The sequence below is a fragment of the Polypterus senegalus genome, chromosome 17 (genome assembly GCF_016835505.1).
Source record: "Polypterus senegalus isolate Bchr_013 chromosome 17, ASM1683550v1, whole genome shotgun sequence".
NCBI lineage: Eukaryota > Metazoa > Chordata > Cladistia > Polypteriformes > Polypteridae > Polypterus > Polypterus senegalus.
In genome coordinates, this window is record NC_053170.1 from 36,695,784 (window position 1) to 36,716,132 (window position 20,349).

At 41.8% G+C, this 20,349-nt stretch overlaps 1 protein-coding gene across 1 annotated transcript; it reads right to left on the minus strand.

Moving 5' to 3' along the window:
* Nucleotides 1–72: 72 nt before the first annotated feature.
* On the minus strand, nucleotides 73–19,814 carry gpatch3 (G patch domain containing 3). The gene is made up of 7 exons (XM_039739742.1): nucleotides 19,179–19,814; nucleotides 15,780–16,219; nucleotides 10,930–11,104; nucleotides 8,037–8,096; nucleotides 7,456–7,577; nucleotides 3,343–3,470; nucleotides 73–1,109 (listed from the first exon to the last, which is right to left on the minus strand). Exons 1-7 carry the CDS (start codon nucleotides 19,564–19,566, stop codon nucleotides 908–910), a joined length of 1,515 nt encoding a protein of 504 aa, XP_039595676.1. The 5' UTR covers nucleotides 19,567–19,814; the 3' UTR covers nucleotides 73–907.
* Nucleotides 19,815–20,349: the final 535 nt, after the last annotated feature.

The following is a 20,349-nucleotide window of genomic DNA, read 5'->3' on the forward strand; positions in this document are numbered from 1 at the left end:
TTAAAAGTAACATTATCACAACAAACTGTAATATACAGCAATTAATCAAGTACAATATGTACAAACATTTACAAAAAAAAATATAGCTTTATAAAAATATAAAGGGATTGTCTCACTTTGGTATTTCCAACAAGAAACAAATTTAAGATGACATTTTAATTAGTCAATGTCCTTGATATATAATGCGACAGTATAATGCCAGGCCCTAGCAGAGGGACGAGAGTGTGCTGCTGCTGCTGGTGATGGCACGACAGATTCACATGTCATTTCTTCTTCGGCATAGAAAGAAGCTATGGGTGACAAACAAACTGCATGAAGAACTGTCTGTGAACTATGTTTGACAATGGTATCCTTTTGGGGACAATAGTTTCCCCTTAGGAATTAACATGGTGTACCAAACTCCACATAAAGGCCCCAACATTGTATTACGAGGGACAAGGCTGTCAGGCAGCTACCATGTGCGTTTGACCCTCTAATAAGGAGTCGGGGATCAGTTAGACCGAGGCTCCAGGACATTCACATGGTGCTCCTCTCCTGACCAATCCCGGGAGTAGTTTAAAGGCAATGGCTGCCAATTCAGGTGGTGGGAGCGGGTAAACAATCTGTTGGCAGGATTACGAGACGTCAGGGTAAGACAGGCAGAGAAATAACGAGAGGAGGTAGAAAGCGAGTGCTTGAGAGGGTCTGCAACCCCACCAAGAAGACAGGGGTTTGAAGTGTGTGGAGGGAGAGCGGACAAGCAGTAGAGTGTTTATTTATTCCCATTCGGTTTTATTTTGTACTCTCCCGCTGTCACAAGAATACATACACTCTCAAAATATTTAAATAACATATAAAAATAGATGGCATACTGTATCTTGTTAATATCAATACAAATAAAGTAAAGAATCACGCCACAGAGTCCCATCTAATTCTGTTTAGAGCTGCTGCTCTTACATTTAGGCACCCAGTTTTGCCGATACTTCATGCTGGTTGCAGGCTGACGCCGAAGTAATAAATCACCTTTGTCACCGTCTTCTGGCTCATCGTAAATAGTTGAAATTCGAACACCAGAATCACAAGGCCTTTTTTTCGTTTTAACAAAGGTGTTAAGCTTCTCTCCATGATATCTGTAAAATCCAAAATAGAACTTTTTTAAAAATATTTACCAAGTTGCACTTATGATCTGAATTCACAAAAAATGAACACACAAACAATAAAATACAATCATTTCATAAAAACAGAAGCAAAATAAATCGCAATATGGTTTGAAGCTAGTACTACAGGTATAGCTGCATCAGCAAAAAGTGTCCGATTAAATGTAAGACTTCACTTTTACTGGTCTCACTGTGCATCAAACAAGGAATTAAAGAGTCTGAGAGTGAAGTAAAGTAGAATCCGGTTTTAAATTCAGACTGCAAGAAAGTCTACACAAAGGAGAAAAAAAAACTTGATTTGATTAGTCAAGGAGGAAAGCATCCAATTTATAGAAGACGTTTTAAGAGGATTTCCCCCAAATAAACTTTAAACAAATAATCTAGAAAAGTGCTTTGTGTGGGAAAAGGAATCTCAATTATAAATACAAAGGGGGAGACAATGACCGACAGGAAACAACTTCTGAAAAGGATTTAGGGGTTCGTGTTGACATAACATTTTTATCATCAAAGCAATGAGCAGAAGGAATTCAAACGTCATATCATAAAAATTGTTAAATATAAACCAAGGAGCATAATGCTTTACTGTATCATCCACTAGTGAGCCCACATCTGGAGGACTGCGTGTAATTCTGGTCACCACGCTACAAGAAAAGACATAGCAGCACTTGAAGATGTGCAAGGGAGAGCAACCAAGTGCATCCCAGGACCGCAGTGTGGTGTTATGGGTCCACAGCTCGCTCAGCAAAGGCCAGCAGTTTTAGTTATTTAAATAATCACCACACAGCTAATATGTCCTCTCTGCATATATAGAGAAGCGCAAGTCAGTTAGGGAGGACGGTGTACGGAAAGAGAAAGAGACGGAGGTTGCTGAAGAAAGCAGGAAGTGAGTGAGTGAGTGTGAGAGAGAGCACGAGTGTTGGTACGGAAGAGCGAGCGAGCAAGAGAGAGAGAGAAGGCTCACATGGGAGAAAGCAGGCGGCTGGGAAGAGAGCCCACAGAGGGGAGTGTTTGGCGAACATTCAGTAAAGCTGAAGGCAGCGGTCGCACCAACTGAGTGATTAAGTAGCTGGAGTGACCGGTAGAGGAGTCGATTTGGCCGTCGATAGGAGTGGGAGTCCATGAGGCTTTGGGCTGGTGCAGTCCTGGCGTGAGCGCCTTGGCCGCTGGGAAAATTGTCCAAGTCTTGGTCCGGTTGGGAGCCCGACCTAGCCAAGGAGCGGAGGGCTACCAGACCTGAGTGAAGGGCAGCTGTTCCTGCAGGTAGGCGACTCTCTTGTTGAGCAGCCCAGATGGGTGTAGCGGGGAGTCGCCATGGTAGCTGAAGACACCGGGCTTTATGTGTTTGAAAAGCCTGCTTCCTGATGAACGTTTTAACCTCGTTTTAAAGGATTGTTTTTGTATTTTTTTTAACCTCCACGATTGTCTCTGTTTTAATGGATTATTTATTTGATGAAGACTTTGAAAACCACTGCACTTTATTTGAACATTTTGTTTTTGTTTTGACACTTTTGCACGTTTTGCGGTGTTATTGCCTCACTGTCTAGCTCATCGGTGACATTACCAACGGTGTTGGGTTCAAGGACTCCCAAACTGCTGAGGGAGCATGGAGCAGAACCCACATCATCACACGAAGGCCATGTTGTACTAGGCCAGTCTCGAGAATTAAACTTGCTTAGTCTCAAACAGAGAAGACTCCGTGGGGACTTCATCGAGCGATCGATAAAGTAGATCCAGCAAAATTCTTTCAGCTTATCGGTGAATCCCATCATCAAGGACACCAGAGAAAATAAACACATTGTGCAATTAGATCTGAAGCCAGGAAGCACTTCTTTACGCAATGAATTGTGGGAATCTGGAACAAAACTAACGAGACATGGAATTCAAGCAGAAACCTTGACGATGTTTAAGAAGTGTCTGGATGTGACATTAGAACGGCGTAGCGGTTAGCTAAATAAATGAGCTTGTTGGACTGAATGTCCACCTCTCATTTATCAAATATCTGATGCTCCTGTGTACAACATATTTCAAAATGTCTTCTGCTCCTTAAAAGATTACAAAAGTATATTTTTACAATAAAAATTCTCATTTTGTAAAAAAAAAAAAAAAAATATAATAAGCAGGCCTACAAACTGTTATCTGTGCTATTCACTGCTTGTGAAAATTTGAATGTAAAATGAACAAATCTGAACAAAACAGTAAAACCTACCCTAACCCCCTCTTGCACCTGGGATGCTGCCCATCATTTTCAAGAGCCTCCGTTATGCCAGGCTGGCTGTGACCCAGTCCACAGCCCTCTTTCCAGCCCTGCTTCTCCATCAGCCTCCTTCCAATACCCTACAGAAAGAAACACAAAATCAGATGAGGTACTGTAAAATCAAAACCATCATGTTTGAAGTGTAATCTGCACGATTTGGTTTTTGTAAATGTTTTAAAGTAAGATTTTTGTATACGATAGGCTCCAGCTACCCTACTACCCTACTCAGGAAACGCGCATTTGAAAATGGATGGATGGACGGACGAACATTCTACAATTACAACAGCCTAACAGCGCTGTTCAGATTCATTGCTGGTGGGATATACAGAAGAGAAAAATGAAAAACATACAAAGGAGAGCTTCTGTATTTCTGATGTCAGTTATCCAACATCAAATTTGTGGTGCCCCACTGACCACCACTGTAAGCCACTTTTTTTATTTGTAAATTACACGCAATTTAACTATTTAAGTTATGCCACTCTGATGAAAAAAATAGTAATTCATTTAAAAGTACTTTCCAAAAAGATGCACCAGCTTAGGGGCACCAAAATACTGAAGTCTGGCTGCAGATATTGGGTGCTAGCTGGACTCGTAAGTTAAACGTGTTTTTATTTCCCCATTGGCACCTGAATTAGGCTAATCCAGAAATTCCCAACTGAGGCTGATCACTGCTAAGACAATGGCGTAACAACTACAAACACACTGCAGGACTTCACACAGAGACTTTAGCTACCGGGGCGGCATGGTGGCACAGTGGTAGCGCTGCTGCCTCGCAGTTAGGAGACCTGGGTTTGCTTCCCGGGTCCTCCCTGCATGGAGTTTGCATGTTCTCCATGTGTCTGCGTGGGTTTCCTTCTACAGTCCAAAGACATGCAGGTTAGGTACGTGTTAGGTTAGGTGTCCCTAGTGTGTGTTTGGTGTGTGTGTGGTCTGTGGCGAGCTGGCACCCTGCCCAGGGATTTGTTCCTGCCTTGTGCCCTGTGTTGGCTGGGATTGGTTCCAGCAGACCCCCCCCTGTGACCCTGTGTTAGGCAGTAATTTTCCAACCCGGTCTATCCTGACTGACTTTGGCTACCGGGCTTGAAAATCCTGAAATGGTATACCTGCTAATATTAAAGAGACCCCCTTAAGGCGTTTTCATCATTGAGTTATTAGAGCCACTGGGAAGGCAGCACATATTGCCTTTTTTTTTTTACGGCAGCAGGAATCTTTCTGATTGGCTGTTACCAAGTCCTCCCCGTTCTCCCCTCGGTGTCACTATTGTTTAAATCAAGCTGTTCATCCTCATCTTGACATGAAGCATTGAATCGGATGCCTCTTTGCAAATGATGGACCCAGTTGCAGACCTTTGACGTGCAATGGATGAAAACTGATTAATAATGCATTATTATTATGGTTGCTGGAACTAAACAGAGGTGGCATATTTAATTTGATTTATGGGAAAGTAAGATATGTCTGCAGACAAAATGAGATGAATGTTACAGTAATAAAATCGAATTTCAGGAATTATCGGCAGACATGACTGAGAAAGGCTAGGAACAATTACATCTGTAACTGGTATCAGGGAAAATGTAAAAATGTCAAGGGCAGGAAAATGCAAACACTTTCTTACTTTATATCACACTGTTCGTAAATATACGCCACTACCTGTCAAAGCTGCCATTAATTTGGACATGCTGGTCTTTTGAAAGTGTTACAAATGCTGAGATCAGATGCAGTGTCTACAGAAAGCATTCGCTCCATGGTACGTTTTCACATTGTATTGTTATACGACGCTGAATCACACTGGATTTAGTTTGGCTTTTGTTTGCTATTGGTCGACAGAAAAAGACTCTTTAATGTCAAAATGAAAACATATCTCTGCAAAGTGGTCTAAATAAATTATAAATCTAAAACGCAAAATACATCTTCAGCCCCTTCAAGTCAGTTTTTAGTAGATGCACCTTTGTCAGCCATGACAGTCACTGTGCACAAGTCCCTCTGTCTATCAGCTCTGCACATCTGGAAACTTACATCTTTCACTTTTCTTTCTTCACAAGCTTTTTCAGTTTGCATGTAATTGTGCAGTTTTATCTGGTATAGTCTAATTCAAAATATAGGTTAATAATATTTTGTACCAGGGGGCTTTGCCCCCTGCTCACTTTGCTCGCCAGAAGCGCTACATGCCATTGTGAAGAGGGGGGCTGAATGCACCCCAAAAAGACACGGCCGCTCCCTTCTTGCATGCATCTTACTGCAGATGTTGAAGGATGCCAACCTTCTCAGAAAGTATATTCTGCTCTGAGCTTTCTTACATAGAGCATCAGTATTGGCAGTCCAGTCCAATTTGTCATCCAGCTGCACTCCCAGATATTTATAGTTATGCACCCTCTGCACAGTCACCTCTGATGATCACAGGGTCCATGAGGGGCCTGGGCCTCCTAAAATCCACTACCAGCTCCTTGGTCTTGCTGGTGTTAAGGTGTAAGTGGTTTGAGTCACACCAATTAACAAAGTCTTTGATTAGCTTTCTGTACTCCTCCTCCTGCCCACTCCTGATGCAGCCCACAATAGCAGTGTCATCAGCGAACTTTTGCACGTGGCAGGACTCCGAGTCATATTGGAAGTCTGATGTATATAGACTGAACAGGACCGGAGAAAGTACAGTCCCCTGCGGCGCCCTGTATTGCTGCACACAATGTCAGACCTGCAGTTCCCAAGACGCACATATTGAGGTCTGTCTGTAAGATAGTCCACAATCCATGCCACAAGGTGTGAATCTACTCCCATCTCAGTCAGCTTATCCCTAAGGAGCAGAGGTTGGATGGTGTTGAAGGCGCTAGAGAAGTCCAAAAACATAATTCTTACAGAACCACTGCCTCTGTCCAGGTGGGAGAGGGATCGATGAAGCATATAGATGATGGCATCCTCCGCTCCCACCTTCTCCTGGTATGCGAACTGCAGAGGTTCGAGGGCGTGGCGGACGTGTGGCCTCAGGTGGTGAAGCAGCAGCCGCTCCATGGTCTTCATCAGATGTGGCGTCAGAGCAACAGGCGGAAGTCATTCAGCTCACTAGGGCGTGATACCTTTGGGACAGGAGTGATACAAGATGTTTTCCAAAGCCTGGGACTCTCCCTGTTCCAGGCTCAGGTTGAAGATGCGCTGTAGAGGACTCCCCAGTTCCAACGCACAGGCCTTCAGCAATCGTGGCGATACACCATCTGGACCCACTGCTTTGCTGGCACAAAGTCTTTTCAGCTCTCTGCTCACCTGGGCTGCTGTAATTGTGGGTGGGGATGTCTCACCTATGCTGGTATCAGCAGAAGGATGGTTGGAGGATGCAGTACTCCGAGGTGAGAGTGGGTTACTGTGATCAAACCTATTAAAGAAGTTGTTCATTTGGTTTGCTCTCTCCACGTCTGTCTCGATTGCGGCACCCGCTTTGAGCTGCAGCCAGTGATAATCTTCATCCCATCCCACACTTCCTTCATACTGTTTTTCTGCAACTTCTGCTCCAGCTTTCTCCTGTACTGCTCTTTCGCCCTGAGCTGGACTCGGAGTTCCTTCTGCACGCACTTCAGCTCATGCTTATCACCACCTTTAAAAGCCCTTTTCTTCTGGTTCAAAAGGCCCTTGATGTCACTTGTAATCCATGGCTTGTTGTTAGCATAGCAGCGTACTGTTCTTACTGGAACTACAATGTCCATACAGAAGTTGATGTAATCAGTTGTGCATTCAACAGCCTCTTCAATGTTCTCACTATGTGATCTCAGCAATATATCCCAGTCTGTAGTTCCAAAGCAGTCTCTCAGAGCCTGCTCTGCCTCAGGGGACCACTTCCTGAATGAGCGTGTAGTTGTAGGTAGCGCCCTCACTCTTGGTTTGTATTGAGGCTGAAGCAGAACCAGGTTATGATCTGCTTTCCCAAGCGCAGGCAGTAGTTCACTGTTTTTATTATTTTTCCATTTTTTTTACCCTACAGTATATGGAATAATGTCTTTAAAAAAAACCACATAAATTATGCATATGCATGTTGTAAGACGATAAAAAAATTCTATTCTTACACTTTTTTGGCAGACACAGTACCTTTGTATATTTCTCAAAGCTTCCAATCCCTAGACTTTGCAGAGATTCGGTCTCTTCCCCATCTCTCAGTCTTTTTTCATATCTCATTCGTACGTAATCTCTGGCATCCTTGTCACCACCATCTTAAAAAAGAAAGGAAAAAATAACAACATCTAAGTCTTAAATCATCATACTAGAGCAAATGTTTATCACACTTAGTTCATGTTTCCTTCCACTCAAAGCTTACATTACATGTGTTGAAGAACATTTTAAATTGGTCTACTCATCTATAATTCATTCATTCATCCATCCATCCATCATCCAACCCACTATATCCTAACTACAGGGTCACGGGGGTCTGCTGAAGCCAATCCCAGCCAACACAGGGTGCAAGGCAGGAAACAAACCCTGGGCAGAGTGCCAGCCCACCACAGTAATTCATTCATTGATTCACATTTTGATATCCCTGGTGAGGGTTGGGCAACTAAAATATGTAAACAGATTAAAATATAGCAATATAAAGCTGAAAATCTAAAATAAAACTTAATTTCAAATTTATATTAAAATATATAATTTTTCTTCCTGGTAGAAGACACACATACCTTTGTCATAGTAAACACTCATATCCACGTCCCAGTCATCTGCCGTCTCCTCATCAAAATCTGATAAATGAAAGCAGAGATACATTTGTAAAGTAATGAAGAAAACTGAACTCGGCAGGTTTTCTAATTGGTATTAGGCCTCAATCAGTAAAGTTGATCATTAATACATTTTCACCCATTCCCCTCCTTGCATACTCATACCTGGTCCAACTCGGTTATTATTATTATATTACAATTACCAATTACATCATATCTAAATCTCTCCAGTTCATTCTTGAGTAGATCATAATTTCCAGCGTCGTACAGTGTCTTCTTCACATTCAATTCTCAAAGAAGAATTCCTCCTTTTCTATTTCTTCCCACAATTCTCAGTTACTTTCCCCTCTCTTCCTTTGGAGGTCTGTAGCACACTTATCACTAGAGCCTCTAGTCCGTAAGGCTGGAGTGCGGTCCTCATGAACTCAGCGGACAACTGAGACAGTATCTTTGTCTTTGCTCTCTACTACCACAGTTGGGTTTTCCCCACATTTTTAATGGCAGTGGAGTTTATCTGGACTTGGGAACAGCAAGTAACCTTCCTTAAAATAAGGTGGACAGAAGCATGCACTTAGAGATGGAATGACACTAGGAAAAAGAGTAATGCAGGCATCGATGTGGCACGCTCCAATAGACGAGGGAGTGCTGAAAGCCAGATACAGTGGGTACCCAAGGAAGAGAACGGCAATCTCTGCATGCGTACACTAGTGATAGTGATGAGCGGACACTACAACACTTGTGCAAGATACCTGAAGAGGCAAAAAAGAAAAAATGTCTTTATTGGAGACCAGGATGCAAGGCCTGGAAAAGACAGCACCAGATATGAAGATGTAATGGGAAAATATGGAATCGATGAGAGAAATGAAAAGGGCTAGTGGCTCCTTGAATGTGTTAAGCAAAATCCTTTAAATGTAATGAACATCAAGTGCCAGGGCACAGGAAAGTGGAAGATGTGGAAGATGTTCTTTGACCAGCCATCTGCTGACTTCCACATGATCAGTTTACTTCTTCGCATAAAAGAGAACTTCAGTACGATGGTAACAAGAATGATTAAGCTTTCCAAGTGCAGACATTGCATTTGATCATCTACTAGTGCTATGCAACATCAAGCTGAAGAGAACAGTGGCCACAAAGCATGGAAGGAAAGCAGTCATTTTAAGCAGCAGAAAAAAAGATATGGTGACAAAATATGCTGAAGAGAATCTGGAAATTAAGGAAAATCTAGGTTTGGAAGAGAGGAAAAATGATCAGAGGTGCTGTGACAAGCAGCAGCAGCAGCAATGGAAGAAGCAAGAAAGCAACGGATAAGCAGAAAAACTCTGAAGCTGGTGGAAAAAAAATGAGCCAAAAGAAGGATTAAACTGAACTAACAAAAGTGAAAGGTCAGACAAAAGGAAGAAGACTGACCTTCAGTGTGATACAAAAGACAGAACTATTAAGGACCTGAACTGAGATTTCAAGCCACTCATAAGAGCCATCAAAGACACACTGGAAAAAAGTTCTTACAGATGATGATCGGATATCTCAAAGATGGGCTGATCACATCAAACACTTCTACATAGGTATTATCACATATGGTAATGATGTCTGGAAGAACTGAAGAAAACAGACATCAAGCTGAAGGAAATAAGCAATAAAGATGGCAAACTGGAATCAGAAGTAGAGAGAGCAATCAGCAAGTTGAAAAACAACAAAAGCTGCACAGTCAATGAGATACCAGTAAGACTAATTAAGGCAATGAGACCTCAGACTCAGAGGAAGCATGGAAGATCTGTAGTGAGATGGTGTGTCCTAATGGACAACTCCCTTAACTTATCCTTAGTTAAATTATTTAGCCAAGTTGAAATCTGTCAGACTGTCGACTTGGGTTGCAAGGTACTGGCATTCCGAAATTTCAGTTCTTGGTTCAAAAATGAAACAGCCATGTGACAGATTGCCAAAAAACTGAAGATTTCATACAGACATGTCTATTGCCGTCTTGGGAAAGGAGGATTGGACCAGGATAGAAAATGAAGGGGAAGGTCCCGATTCCCAGCTGCACAGAAGAAGAAGATGATCAGTTGAATACTTCTTTAAATACACACTAAATATCAGTGTTATTTGCAAAAGTGAAAAGAGAGTTCTGGGATGCTGGCTGAGTTTCAAAGAAAATGCATTATCTGAAACGAGCAAATAAAGCAAAAAGATTGAAATGGACAAAAGAACACAGACGTTGGATGGAAAAGGACTGGAAAAGGGTATTATGATCATCGCCCTGGAATCATCTTTTTTCTGTTGCGGACATCAGGCTTACAAACTCCTCTCATGGACTTACTACATACTGTAGATTTGCACCTCTGTCTATCAGGTGGGGTGTGTTACCCTATTGTCCTTCATAGAAAACCACAAACTCTCTTTAATTTCAGCGCTCCCAACTCTCTCAGAAGCCTCTCCTCTTTCATCCCCACCAGTCTGGGGAACAGAAGTCATTTCCAATGGGACCACTTCTGGGGTTTGGGGAAAACTTTTAAAAAGCATAGGATTGTAGCACCAGAGCTCCCTCTGGTGGCCGAAGGTTTGCCTGCATTTCTAAAATTCTTTTTCCATATAAAATATCTGGTACTACTGATTAACCTTAAGTGGCCTGTCGTCTCCGGTGTGAACTCCTCTTTTGCAGCTTAAATCCTTATTAAGAGATGCTTCATGACAACAGGCGACTATAATGCTGAGGTTAGATTATTACTCACTTTAAATGTGTTATTAAATTATTAACATAGAAAAAGACAATTAGAAAAATAGTGTGGATGATTATAAATACTTTTCCTGCATCTTCAATTACAAATAAAAATATTAAAAGAAAGTATAGAGATGACAGTACCTCCATTCTCCTCTTGCCAATACTGCGCATCTGTATAGAAAACCAGCCCAGAGCCACCTTTCTCCCACTTCAGTTCAATTTCCTCCTCAAACAACCTTTCTTTTGTTCGTTCCTGGGTTGTCACGTCTTCATAAAGAGCCTCGTGACGCTCCCACTCCTCACAAGTGTCATCATCCTGTTCAGATAAAGTGATAGTAAAGTCAACAAAACCTGTCCGACACTCATACAGAAATAGTGAATTTACTGCAGCCCGCTGCCCACCCTTTCTGTAGCCAGAGAACATTAACACATTAGGTTCCCTTACCAAGACTAAATGCACCAATCACATCACTGCTAATCATTTCTCTTTTTCCTACGTTAACAGTCAATCAACTGAAATCTCCGGTCCATTCATGCATCATCAGACCTGCTAATCCAGTTCAGTGACACAGGAACCAGAGCCCATTTTGACAGCTTTGAGTATAAGGCAGCAATTAATCCTCAGGCACACACCCACAGTCACTCACTCACAAAGGACCAATTTAGAGTCACAAATAAATAAACCCAACATGGAAGGATGTACAGTCATGGCCAAAATTATCGGCACCCCTGGAATTTTCCCGGAAAATGCACTATTTCTCCCAGAAAATTGTTGCAATTACAAATGTTTTGGTATACACGTTTATTTCCTTTATGTGGATTGGAACAACACAAAAAAAGAGAAAAAAAGGTCAAATCTGATATCATTTCACACAAAACTCAAAAACCGGGCTGGACAAAATTATTGGCACCCTCAACTTAATATTTGGTTGCACGGCCTTTGGAAAAAATAACTGAAATCAAGCGCTTCCTATAACCATCAACAAGCTGGTTACACCTCTCAACTGGAATTTCTGACCACTCTTCTTTTGCAAACTGCTCAAAGTCTCTCAGATTTGAAGGGCGCCTTCTGCCAACAGCACTTTTGAGATCTCTCCACAAGTGTTCAATCAGACTCATTGCTGGCCACTTCAGAACTTTCCGGCGCTTTGTATTTTTGGGGTCATTGTCCTGCTGGATCACCTATGACCTCTGACGCAGACCCAGCTTTCTGACACTGCGCCCTACATTGCGCCCCAATATCTTTTGGTAGTCTTCAGATTTCATGATGCCTTGCACACAGTCAAGGCATCCAGTGCCAGAGGCAGCAAGACTTCCCCAAAACATCTTAGAACCTCCACCATGTTTGACTGTAGGTGCTGTGTTGTTCTTTTCTTCGTAGGCCTCATTCTGTTTTCTGCAAACAGTAGAATGATGAGTTTTACCAAAAAGCTCTACCTTGGTCTCATCTGTCCACAAGATGTTCACCCAGAAGGATTTTGGCTTCCTGAAGAACATTTTGGCAAACTCCAGTCTGGCTTTTTTATTTTTCTGTGTCAGCACTGGGGTCCTCCTGGCTCTCCTGCCATAGCGTTTCATTTCGTTCAGATGTCGACAGATAGTTCGAGCTGACACTGTTGCACCCTGAGTCTGTAGAACAGCTTGAATATCTTTTGAAGTTGATTGAGGCTGTTTATCCACCATTTGGACTGTCCTTTGTTGCAGTCTTTTATCAATTTTTCTCTTCCGTCCACGTCCAGGGAGATCAGCTTGTGACGATGTGGGTTCTGGCTCCACACTCCCTTTGCTATTGGAAGCACTCGAACCCAACACCGTCGATAATGTTGCCGAATGAGCTAGTCAATGGAGGCAAATTACTGAGCAAGGGGAAGGTAGAAAGTGCAAAAGTGCTTTTATTTAAAACAGTCAACAAAAACAAAGTTCATAAATAGTGCAGTTCTTCAAATTCATTAAATAAATAATCCATAAAAAGAACACGTGGAGTAAAACCAATAAATAGAAAAAACAATCCTTAAAAACGAGAGGTTAAAATCTTTTTAGGAAGCAGTCTTAAAACCATCAACAAATACGGTGCTCTTCTGTTAGCGTCTCACCTGCTTATCCCGTATGGGCCAAGCAGCAGGCAAGACGCTCTCTACAGCTGCCCTCCTCAAACACACGCAAGACTGGAGACCTCCCGATCCCTGGCTTCGGTTTGGCTCTCATCCCAGCCTCGAGACTTGGACTCCTTGGTCTCCAGGACGCTCACACCAAGGCCTGCCACTCCAAGCCTCCCGACTTCCGCTGCCTTTCTGCGGCCTTCTGCGGCTCGTCGCTTTCACCTTGGTCACTCCCGCTACCTGCTCGCTCAGCGGGAGCGACATCAACACAAACACATGGGTGTCGGCCTAACACCCAGCTTCCATGCAGCTGTCCACGAGCGCTCATTCGCTCGCACGTCCGCTCGCTCTTCGCGGCTCTCTCCCTCTCACCGACCTGCGTCCTCTCCTTTCCTTTCTCTCTCCGATCGTTTCTTTCTCTCCAATCGATTCTCTCTCTTTCTCCCCAACCGACTTGCGCTTCTTTTAAAAACGTGAGGGGCCATCACAGCTGCAGCATTAGCCACGGGAGCAATCACGAATGTGGGCAGTTCCTCACCTGTGCACACGGTGAGAAACGCCCACATCGACGACTGCCCAGCTGCTCGCACTAACGCGCCCCTCACGAAGCCGCCTCGGGTGCGATGATTATTTATTTAAAATCAATGGCCTTTTCTCCACGAGCTGTGGACCCATAACACCACACAGCTACAGTGCTATGTGTTGTGAACTTCTTGATTATGTTGCGCACAGTGGACAAAGGAACATGAAGATCTCTGGAGATGGACTTGTAGCTTTGAGATTGTTGATATTTTTCCACAATTTTTGTTCTCAAGTCCTCAGACAATTCTCGGCTCTTCTTTCTGTTCTCCATGCGTAGTGTGGCACACTCAGACACACAACACAAAAGTTGAGTAAACTTTTCTCCATTTTAACTGGCTTCAGGTGTGATTACTATATTGCCAGCACCTGTTTCTTGCCACAGACGAGTTCAAACGAGCGTCATATGCTTGAAATAAAACGATTTACCCACAATTTTGAAAAGGTGCCAATAATTTTGTCCAGCCCATTTTTGGAGTTCTGTGTGACATGATGTCAGATTTGGCTTTTTTTTCTCTGTTTTTTATGTTGTTCCAATGCACATAAAGGAAATAAACATGTGTATACCAAAGCATTAGTAATTACAACAATTTTCTGGGAGAAATGGTGCATTTTCTGGGAAAATTCCAGGGGTGCCGATAATTTCGGCCATGACTGTATCTGGAAAAAAAAAAACAATGGACACAAGGCTTGTAGAATTGGTGTATCATGTAAAATCCAGAGTGTCCAGGACATGATCTGAACATGGGCAGGGGAGACTCTTTAAACATCTAATTTATGTGAGGTCACTTAAGCTTTGCACTTTTGTAACTTAATATATCGTTACTGGAGTTCCATTACTCAGTTTTAATTAATTGTTGTATATAAGTATATTTGTTTTTATTGTTCTAGGTAAAGTACAAATGTATTCAACACTATTTGATGCCCATCTGAAAATGCTTATGAAAGCTATCTAGACTTTTTTGTTTTATTTTAGTCATGCTTGCAAGCCTCCTGTGTCTGACCTAAATATGGATAATGCTGCACATAATCACTTCTATAAGCAGTAGGCCTATCACTAATATGTACCAGTGGCCACTTTCTTGGCTACACCTGCTTTTTAATAGCCTACTCCCCATCCAAACAGACATTCTTGTGGAAGAAACTCAATATATTTAGCATGCTCAACCAAACATTAGAATACTCAAGACTGATTGCTGGTGCCAGATATGACACTTCCAGACTCTTAGAATCTGCTGCCACCCTAGGATGTTCATGCAGTACATTCTCTAGACTTTTCGGAGAACAGTGGGATAAACAAAGAATATCCAGGGAGTGGACAAAAATGCCCTGTTAATGAAAGAGGTCAGAGGAGAATGACCGGACATGCTCAAGCTAACAGAGAGACCAGAAATGGTCAGTCTACCAGCTCTTTACATCACTGGCGTACAGCAAGGCGGACCTGAAAGAAGATATGGACTACATAAGCAGAAGACCATGCCAGGTTTTACTCCTGTTAGCTAACAGTTACAGTAAGCATGCCATCGGAAAAATGAAGCCAGGTCTGTTGAAGTTAAACTTTTGCTGTTATAAACAGAATATCAGGATGAGCAGCATCAACTCATGGATCCATCTTACCTCATGTAAGCAGCCCAAGCTTGTGGTGGTATTGTAATGATCTGGGGAATATTATGTTGGCCCACAGTGGGCAACTTAATACCAACAGAGTTGTTTGAATATCACAACGCACCTAAGCATTGATGCGGACCACGCAGATGGATATGGATGGACACGATCAATTTTTCCAATGGATACATCCAGCAGGATAATGTGCCCTGTCACAACGCATGCACCATCATTTTAAGCTTTTTCCATAGATATGGCAGACTGCACAGTTGTCAGATCTCAACCCAATAGAGGCCCACTTGAGATGGTGTGAAATGTGGCTAAAATATTGGAACAAACAACTTGACGCTATTTAGTCAGCATGGACCCAAATCCTTAAGTAATGCTTTCCAGCACCTTGTTGAATCCAGGCCTGTACTAGAGAATTGTACCCAATAAAGTGGCCACCGAGTATAAATATATGGACCAGATTTGCATCTAATTATATTAGCATGATGTAGTCAAAGAAAATGTATCGACGTTTTAGGAATTTGATGGCCGAGTTCTGTCATTTTTTGGTGAACAAATGAATAAACATGCTTTGCTCCTCACTTTGATGGAACAAAGAAAGAACAATAAAACCCACACATTTAGTATAACCAATCAAAGTTCTAACAATCAAGTATTCACATTATTATTAAATTACTGAATATTTGCAGAGATACTTACCTCATCTGAGGAATCCGATCTGTGTTTACTGCCTGCCGATGCTAAATCTTCACTCTTTGGGGAGCCCGTGGACACCTGATGAGTTTGCTGTGTCCACTCTTTGTTCATTTCTGAAATTTCAACTCCACTGGCTGTGTAGACGGTTTCTTCCAGTTCAACGGTCTCTGTGTTTTGGTACTCAAATGGGACATTGCCGTATCTCCTGTTTGACCCCGTTTTGTGGAACTTCAATCCAAGTTTTTTTATGATGCTTGGAGGCAATCTGCAGGCCTGTATAAGCTCCAAGAACACTTTACTTGGAGTTCCTACATTGCCATTCGGCATCAAAGCAGGTGGGTTGAGTTCTGGTAGTCTTTTCAGATCGCTTTCCGTAAACTTCCTATTCAGGGATACGCTTGCATGAATCTCCTTTTTGGTTTTATAGATAAAAGTGTTGCACTCTAAAAAAAAAATAAATTGGACTGATTAACTTATTAATTTAATCAGATGGGCAGAACAAAAAATAAAATGCTTAAAAAGGACTTAATCCCATTCAGGGACCACCATCTATCACCATCAGGATAATCACAAAAGACAGGACGACGGTCTACCACTGGGATCACTCAGTTACATTGGATCGATTTAGCATTACCAATGAACCTAACCTTCACAGGAAAAATGGAGGGCATGGGGTAAGACCCACCCATTAGTGGAGAGTACATACAAACTCTTAATTTGTTTTATTTCATAATCACCTCTGTAGTTTCCATTATGTAGGAGAAGCATCCTGCTGAGGTGAACAAGCATTGATTCAGTGGTACACTAACACTATTACCCCTTGATTACCTGAAAAACTGTAACATATTTTCACACTACAAGAATGCAAGAAGTCTAAAATTGTTTGAATTTGTATAATATTAATTGTGTAATATTAAATGTAATTAGTTGCATTCATAAAAATGACTTATTAACAATTTGAAATCACTTCAATTTTTTTGGTTTTTTGCCTTGTGCTTCCACCAGCGAGAGAAAACCCCACATGGTATACAGTAATCCCTCGCTATATCACGCTTCGACTTTCGCGGCTTCACTCTATCTCGGATTTTATATGTAAGCATATCTAAGTATGAGACACCGATTTTTTCTGCTTCACGGATTTCTGCGGACAATGTGTCTTTTTACTTCCTGTACATGCTTCTAAGTTAGTTTGCCCAGTTGATTTCACACAAGGGACACTATTGGCGGATGGCTGAGAAGCTAACCAATCAGAGCACGCAGTTAAGTTCCTGTGTGCTGATTGGCTCAGCGACGGAACGCCGAATTCGATTCCGCGGCGTTTACCAGGAAGTCTCGTCTCGCTCATTCAGCATCAACGTGTTTCGCTGTGTAAAGAGTTAACTTCTGTGCTCTTTTGTGTTTATCTTTGTGCATAGTCAAGCCCTTCATTATGGCTCCAAAACGATCTGCTCCTGCTACTGCTTCAGGGGCCGTGCCCAAGCACCAATGGAAGATGCGAACGCTTGCTGAGAAGGTAACAGTTTTGGATTTGTTGAAGGAAGGGAAAAGCTACACCGCTGTAGGACGCCATTACGGCATCAATGAGTCCACGATTCTTTTTATTAAAAAGGAGGAAAAGAATATAAGATCTTCGGCCGCAGTGTCCTTTTAACCAGGGCGCAAAACGAGTTGTAAGTGGACGTAATAAGGCAGTAGTCTGGATGGAATCTGCTTTAGGGATTTGGATTGAAGACTGCCAGAAGAAGAACAACGGCAGTGCTACACAGTCGCCTGGAGAGGCTCCTTTAGAAGGGCTGTAACGCTCTCCTTTGTTGTGCAGTAAAATTAAACTCATTGTTATCGGACAAGTCGTCGTGTCATTGTTGGCGAGTAACCAGAATTAATTTTTTACGTACAGTACTTAGTACGTGTACATACGTTTAGTGTCACTGTACACAATTTTTCTTGCATTGTACGTATTTATTGCTGGTGGCCTGTCTATCATAATGGCTGGAACATATGTGATATTTTAGACGCTCGGTATCTTTAAAATAATACTTAGGTTTTACTGTATATAGACAGTGTGTTTACATACACAATTTACATAATACATACTGTAAGAATCTTACCTAATATCTAAGAGAATATAAAGGGTTTATGCTGTATAACTGTGCGGGAAATGTTTATAAGAGTGTGGGAGAGTTTATAAGGGATTAAAATATATAAAAATAACCATATGAACATATGGTTTTTACTTCACGGATTTTCACCTTTCGCGGGGGGTTCTGGAACGCAACCCCCGCGATCGAGGAGGGATCACTGTACATGATTCAATGCATCTTTACGTTTAGTTATGCAATACATTGAGGTGCTTGTTGTTCCCCTTTAAAGCCCTCATTTTTAGGCCATTTTGGACTATATCTTGTGCAGGAAATTACCCACCTATAATAAAGATTAACCCAATAGGGGTCTTCAGCAGAAATGATCAGGAGGACTTCAAGTTGTGCAGGCCACATCAACCAACCCCCAAGGGTTTACTCTCTTATGGGATACAAGGGGTCAGTCACTTCATTTCATTTCATTTCATAAAACTTTGAAAAAATGGGGATCAGTAGTATAGGTGTGTGGAATGTCATTGTATGCTATTTCAAGGTTGCTGATCCCTTGACATCTGATTATTTACCGGTGATCCTAGCCCTCTCAGAATGTTAAAAATGACAACGTTTCAAACATAAGCATGTGGGATATTCTTTTAGACTATTTCAATGTCACTGATTATGACTGTTATGGTATTTTTGATACTTTACTTGGGAAACTAGCCATCCTTGGACCTCTATCAGTAGGTAAAAAAATGACAGATTTCTGTTACAATCAAGAATATTTAGACTTTAAACCTTAAAATCGAAGCACACATTTTAAAGTTTCAAAAATCTTATTTATTATGCATTTTAACCTCATGAAGTCAATCATAACACCCTGCATTAGGGTGGCTTATGCTAATTCATACGTTTATGGGAGAATGCCACTTTAATGTGGATGCTATATGTCAGATGACAATGTTATGAGCTTGTCACCCTGTGAGAAGTGCTATTTTTTAACAAACACGCCACAATCTTGTGAGGAGTAATCATCTGAAAAATGACATCCTAAATTATTCTCACGCTTTACACTAAATTCAGTTTGTGCCTCTTAATTAGTTAATGAACGAGCTAATTTTATTTTTTCTGCAGTCTGTTCCCTAGAGGGAAATACAGTAACACCTGCATGAAGCACGCGGTCTCAATGGAAAGCGAGAGAGACAAGAGACATCAGAAAATACAAAAGTAAAGCCCAGTCCCAGTTGCAAAGCCGAATCTCTCGGTTGCCAGTATGATGCAATGAATTAACGGGAAATGAGAATATATCAAGAGTAAATGTGCTTACCTGGATTCTCCGAAACCCTGATCCTCTTGATCACACAGCGGCTGGCCAGCCAGTCTCCTTTCGAATCAACCCACTGGGTCCCCACATACATCTTGATGAACCGCTCGGCCTGCTTGGCTTCTAGTGCCACCACACAGCAGCAGGTATTTTTTCTCGTCGCCGTGATTCGGTCCCGTGTGACAGCCGACGTCTCCTCATTTGGTAAAGACGCCGACTCTGGGTCGAACTCATCCGCAGTCGGGTCCCGGAGTTCCTCCGGTCGGTGTCGGTAATGGAAACATATGAATGATCTCCCTTCAATAAGCTGACTAAAAAAATTTCTCAAATCTACAGATCTAAACTTCGCTGGGATGTTGCTAACAGCACAGTAAACAATGGAAGTCGCCATGTCAGGAAAAACAACGCACGAATCATCACTGCTGACTGACTGCACGGAAGTGCGTCATTATAGAAGATCGGTGTGGCTTACGTGTTTTAAGTGGAGACACCTGCAGACCGCTGTCCGCCTACTCACATGTATGGCATTGTCGCTACCCGATCTGTGGTATCTGTCCAATTTGTGCTCCCGCGTGGTGACCACTAACTGGTATAAACGGTGTTCCGTACCGCGTAGTGACAGGTACAAGTAGTCGGATGTGACGTCATTAACCCGCGCAGGAGTATTTGAGGGATTGAGTCAGCCGGTGAGCGCGCAGTTCAGTGTTTGAAAATGTTAACTTTTTTAATAAGTTGACAACAGGGACTAGTCATCTTTTTTATATATTTTTGTTTTGATTTTCTATCATTGTTGTACAATTAATATTAAGAAAATGTAAAATAATATTATAGGATCCATTATTGTTAAATAGTAAATCATTAAAACGCTTTAAGAATCACATAAAATAGGCAAAGCTTATCGTGATTAGAATAAAGTGGTAAATTTAATACAAGCCTTTCAAACCCCTTTTTCACATGCTATTTTTAAACAAAAAATACAAAATTCAGAATTTTCTGATACATCATTAATGAGTTTACTAAGTTAATAATTTAACTTATTTTGAAAATAATATCTCTGGTCTATGAATAGATAGATAGATAGATATCTATCTATCTATCTATTCATAGACCAGAGATATTATTTCCAAAATAAGTTAAATTATTTTAGTTGCCTTCTTATTTTGCTATAATCGAG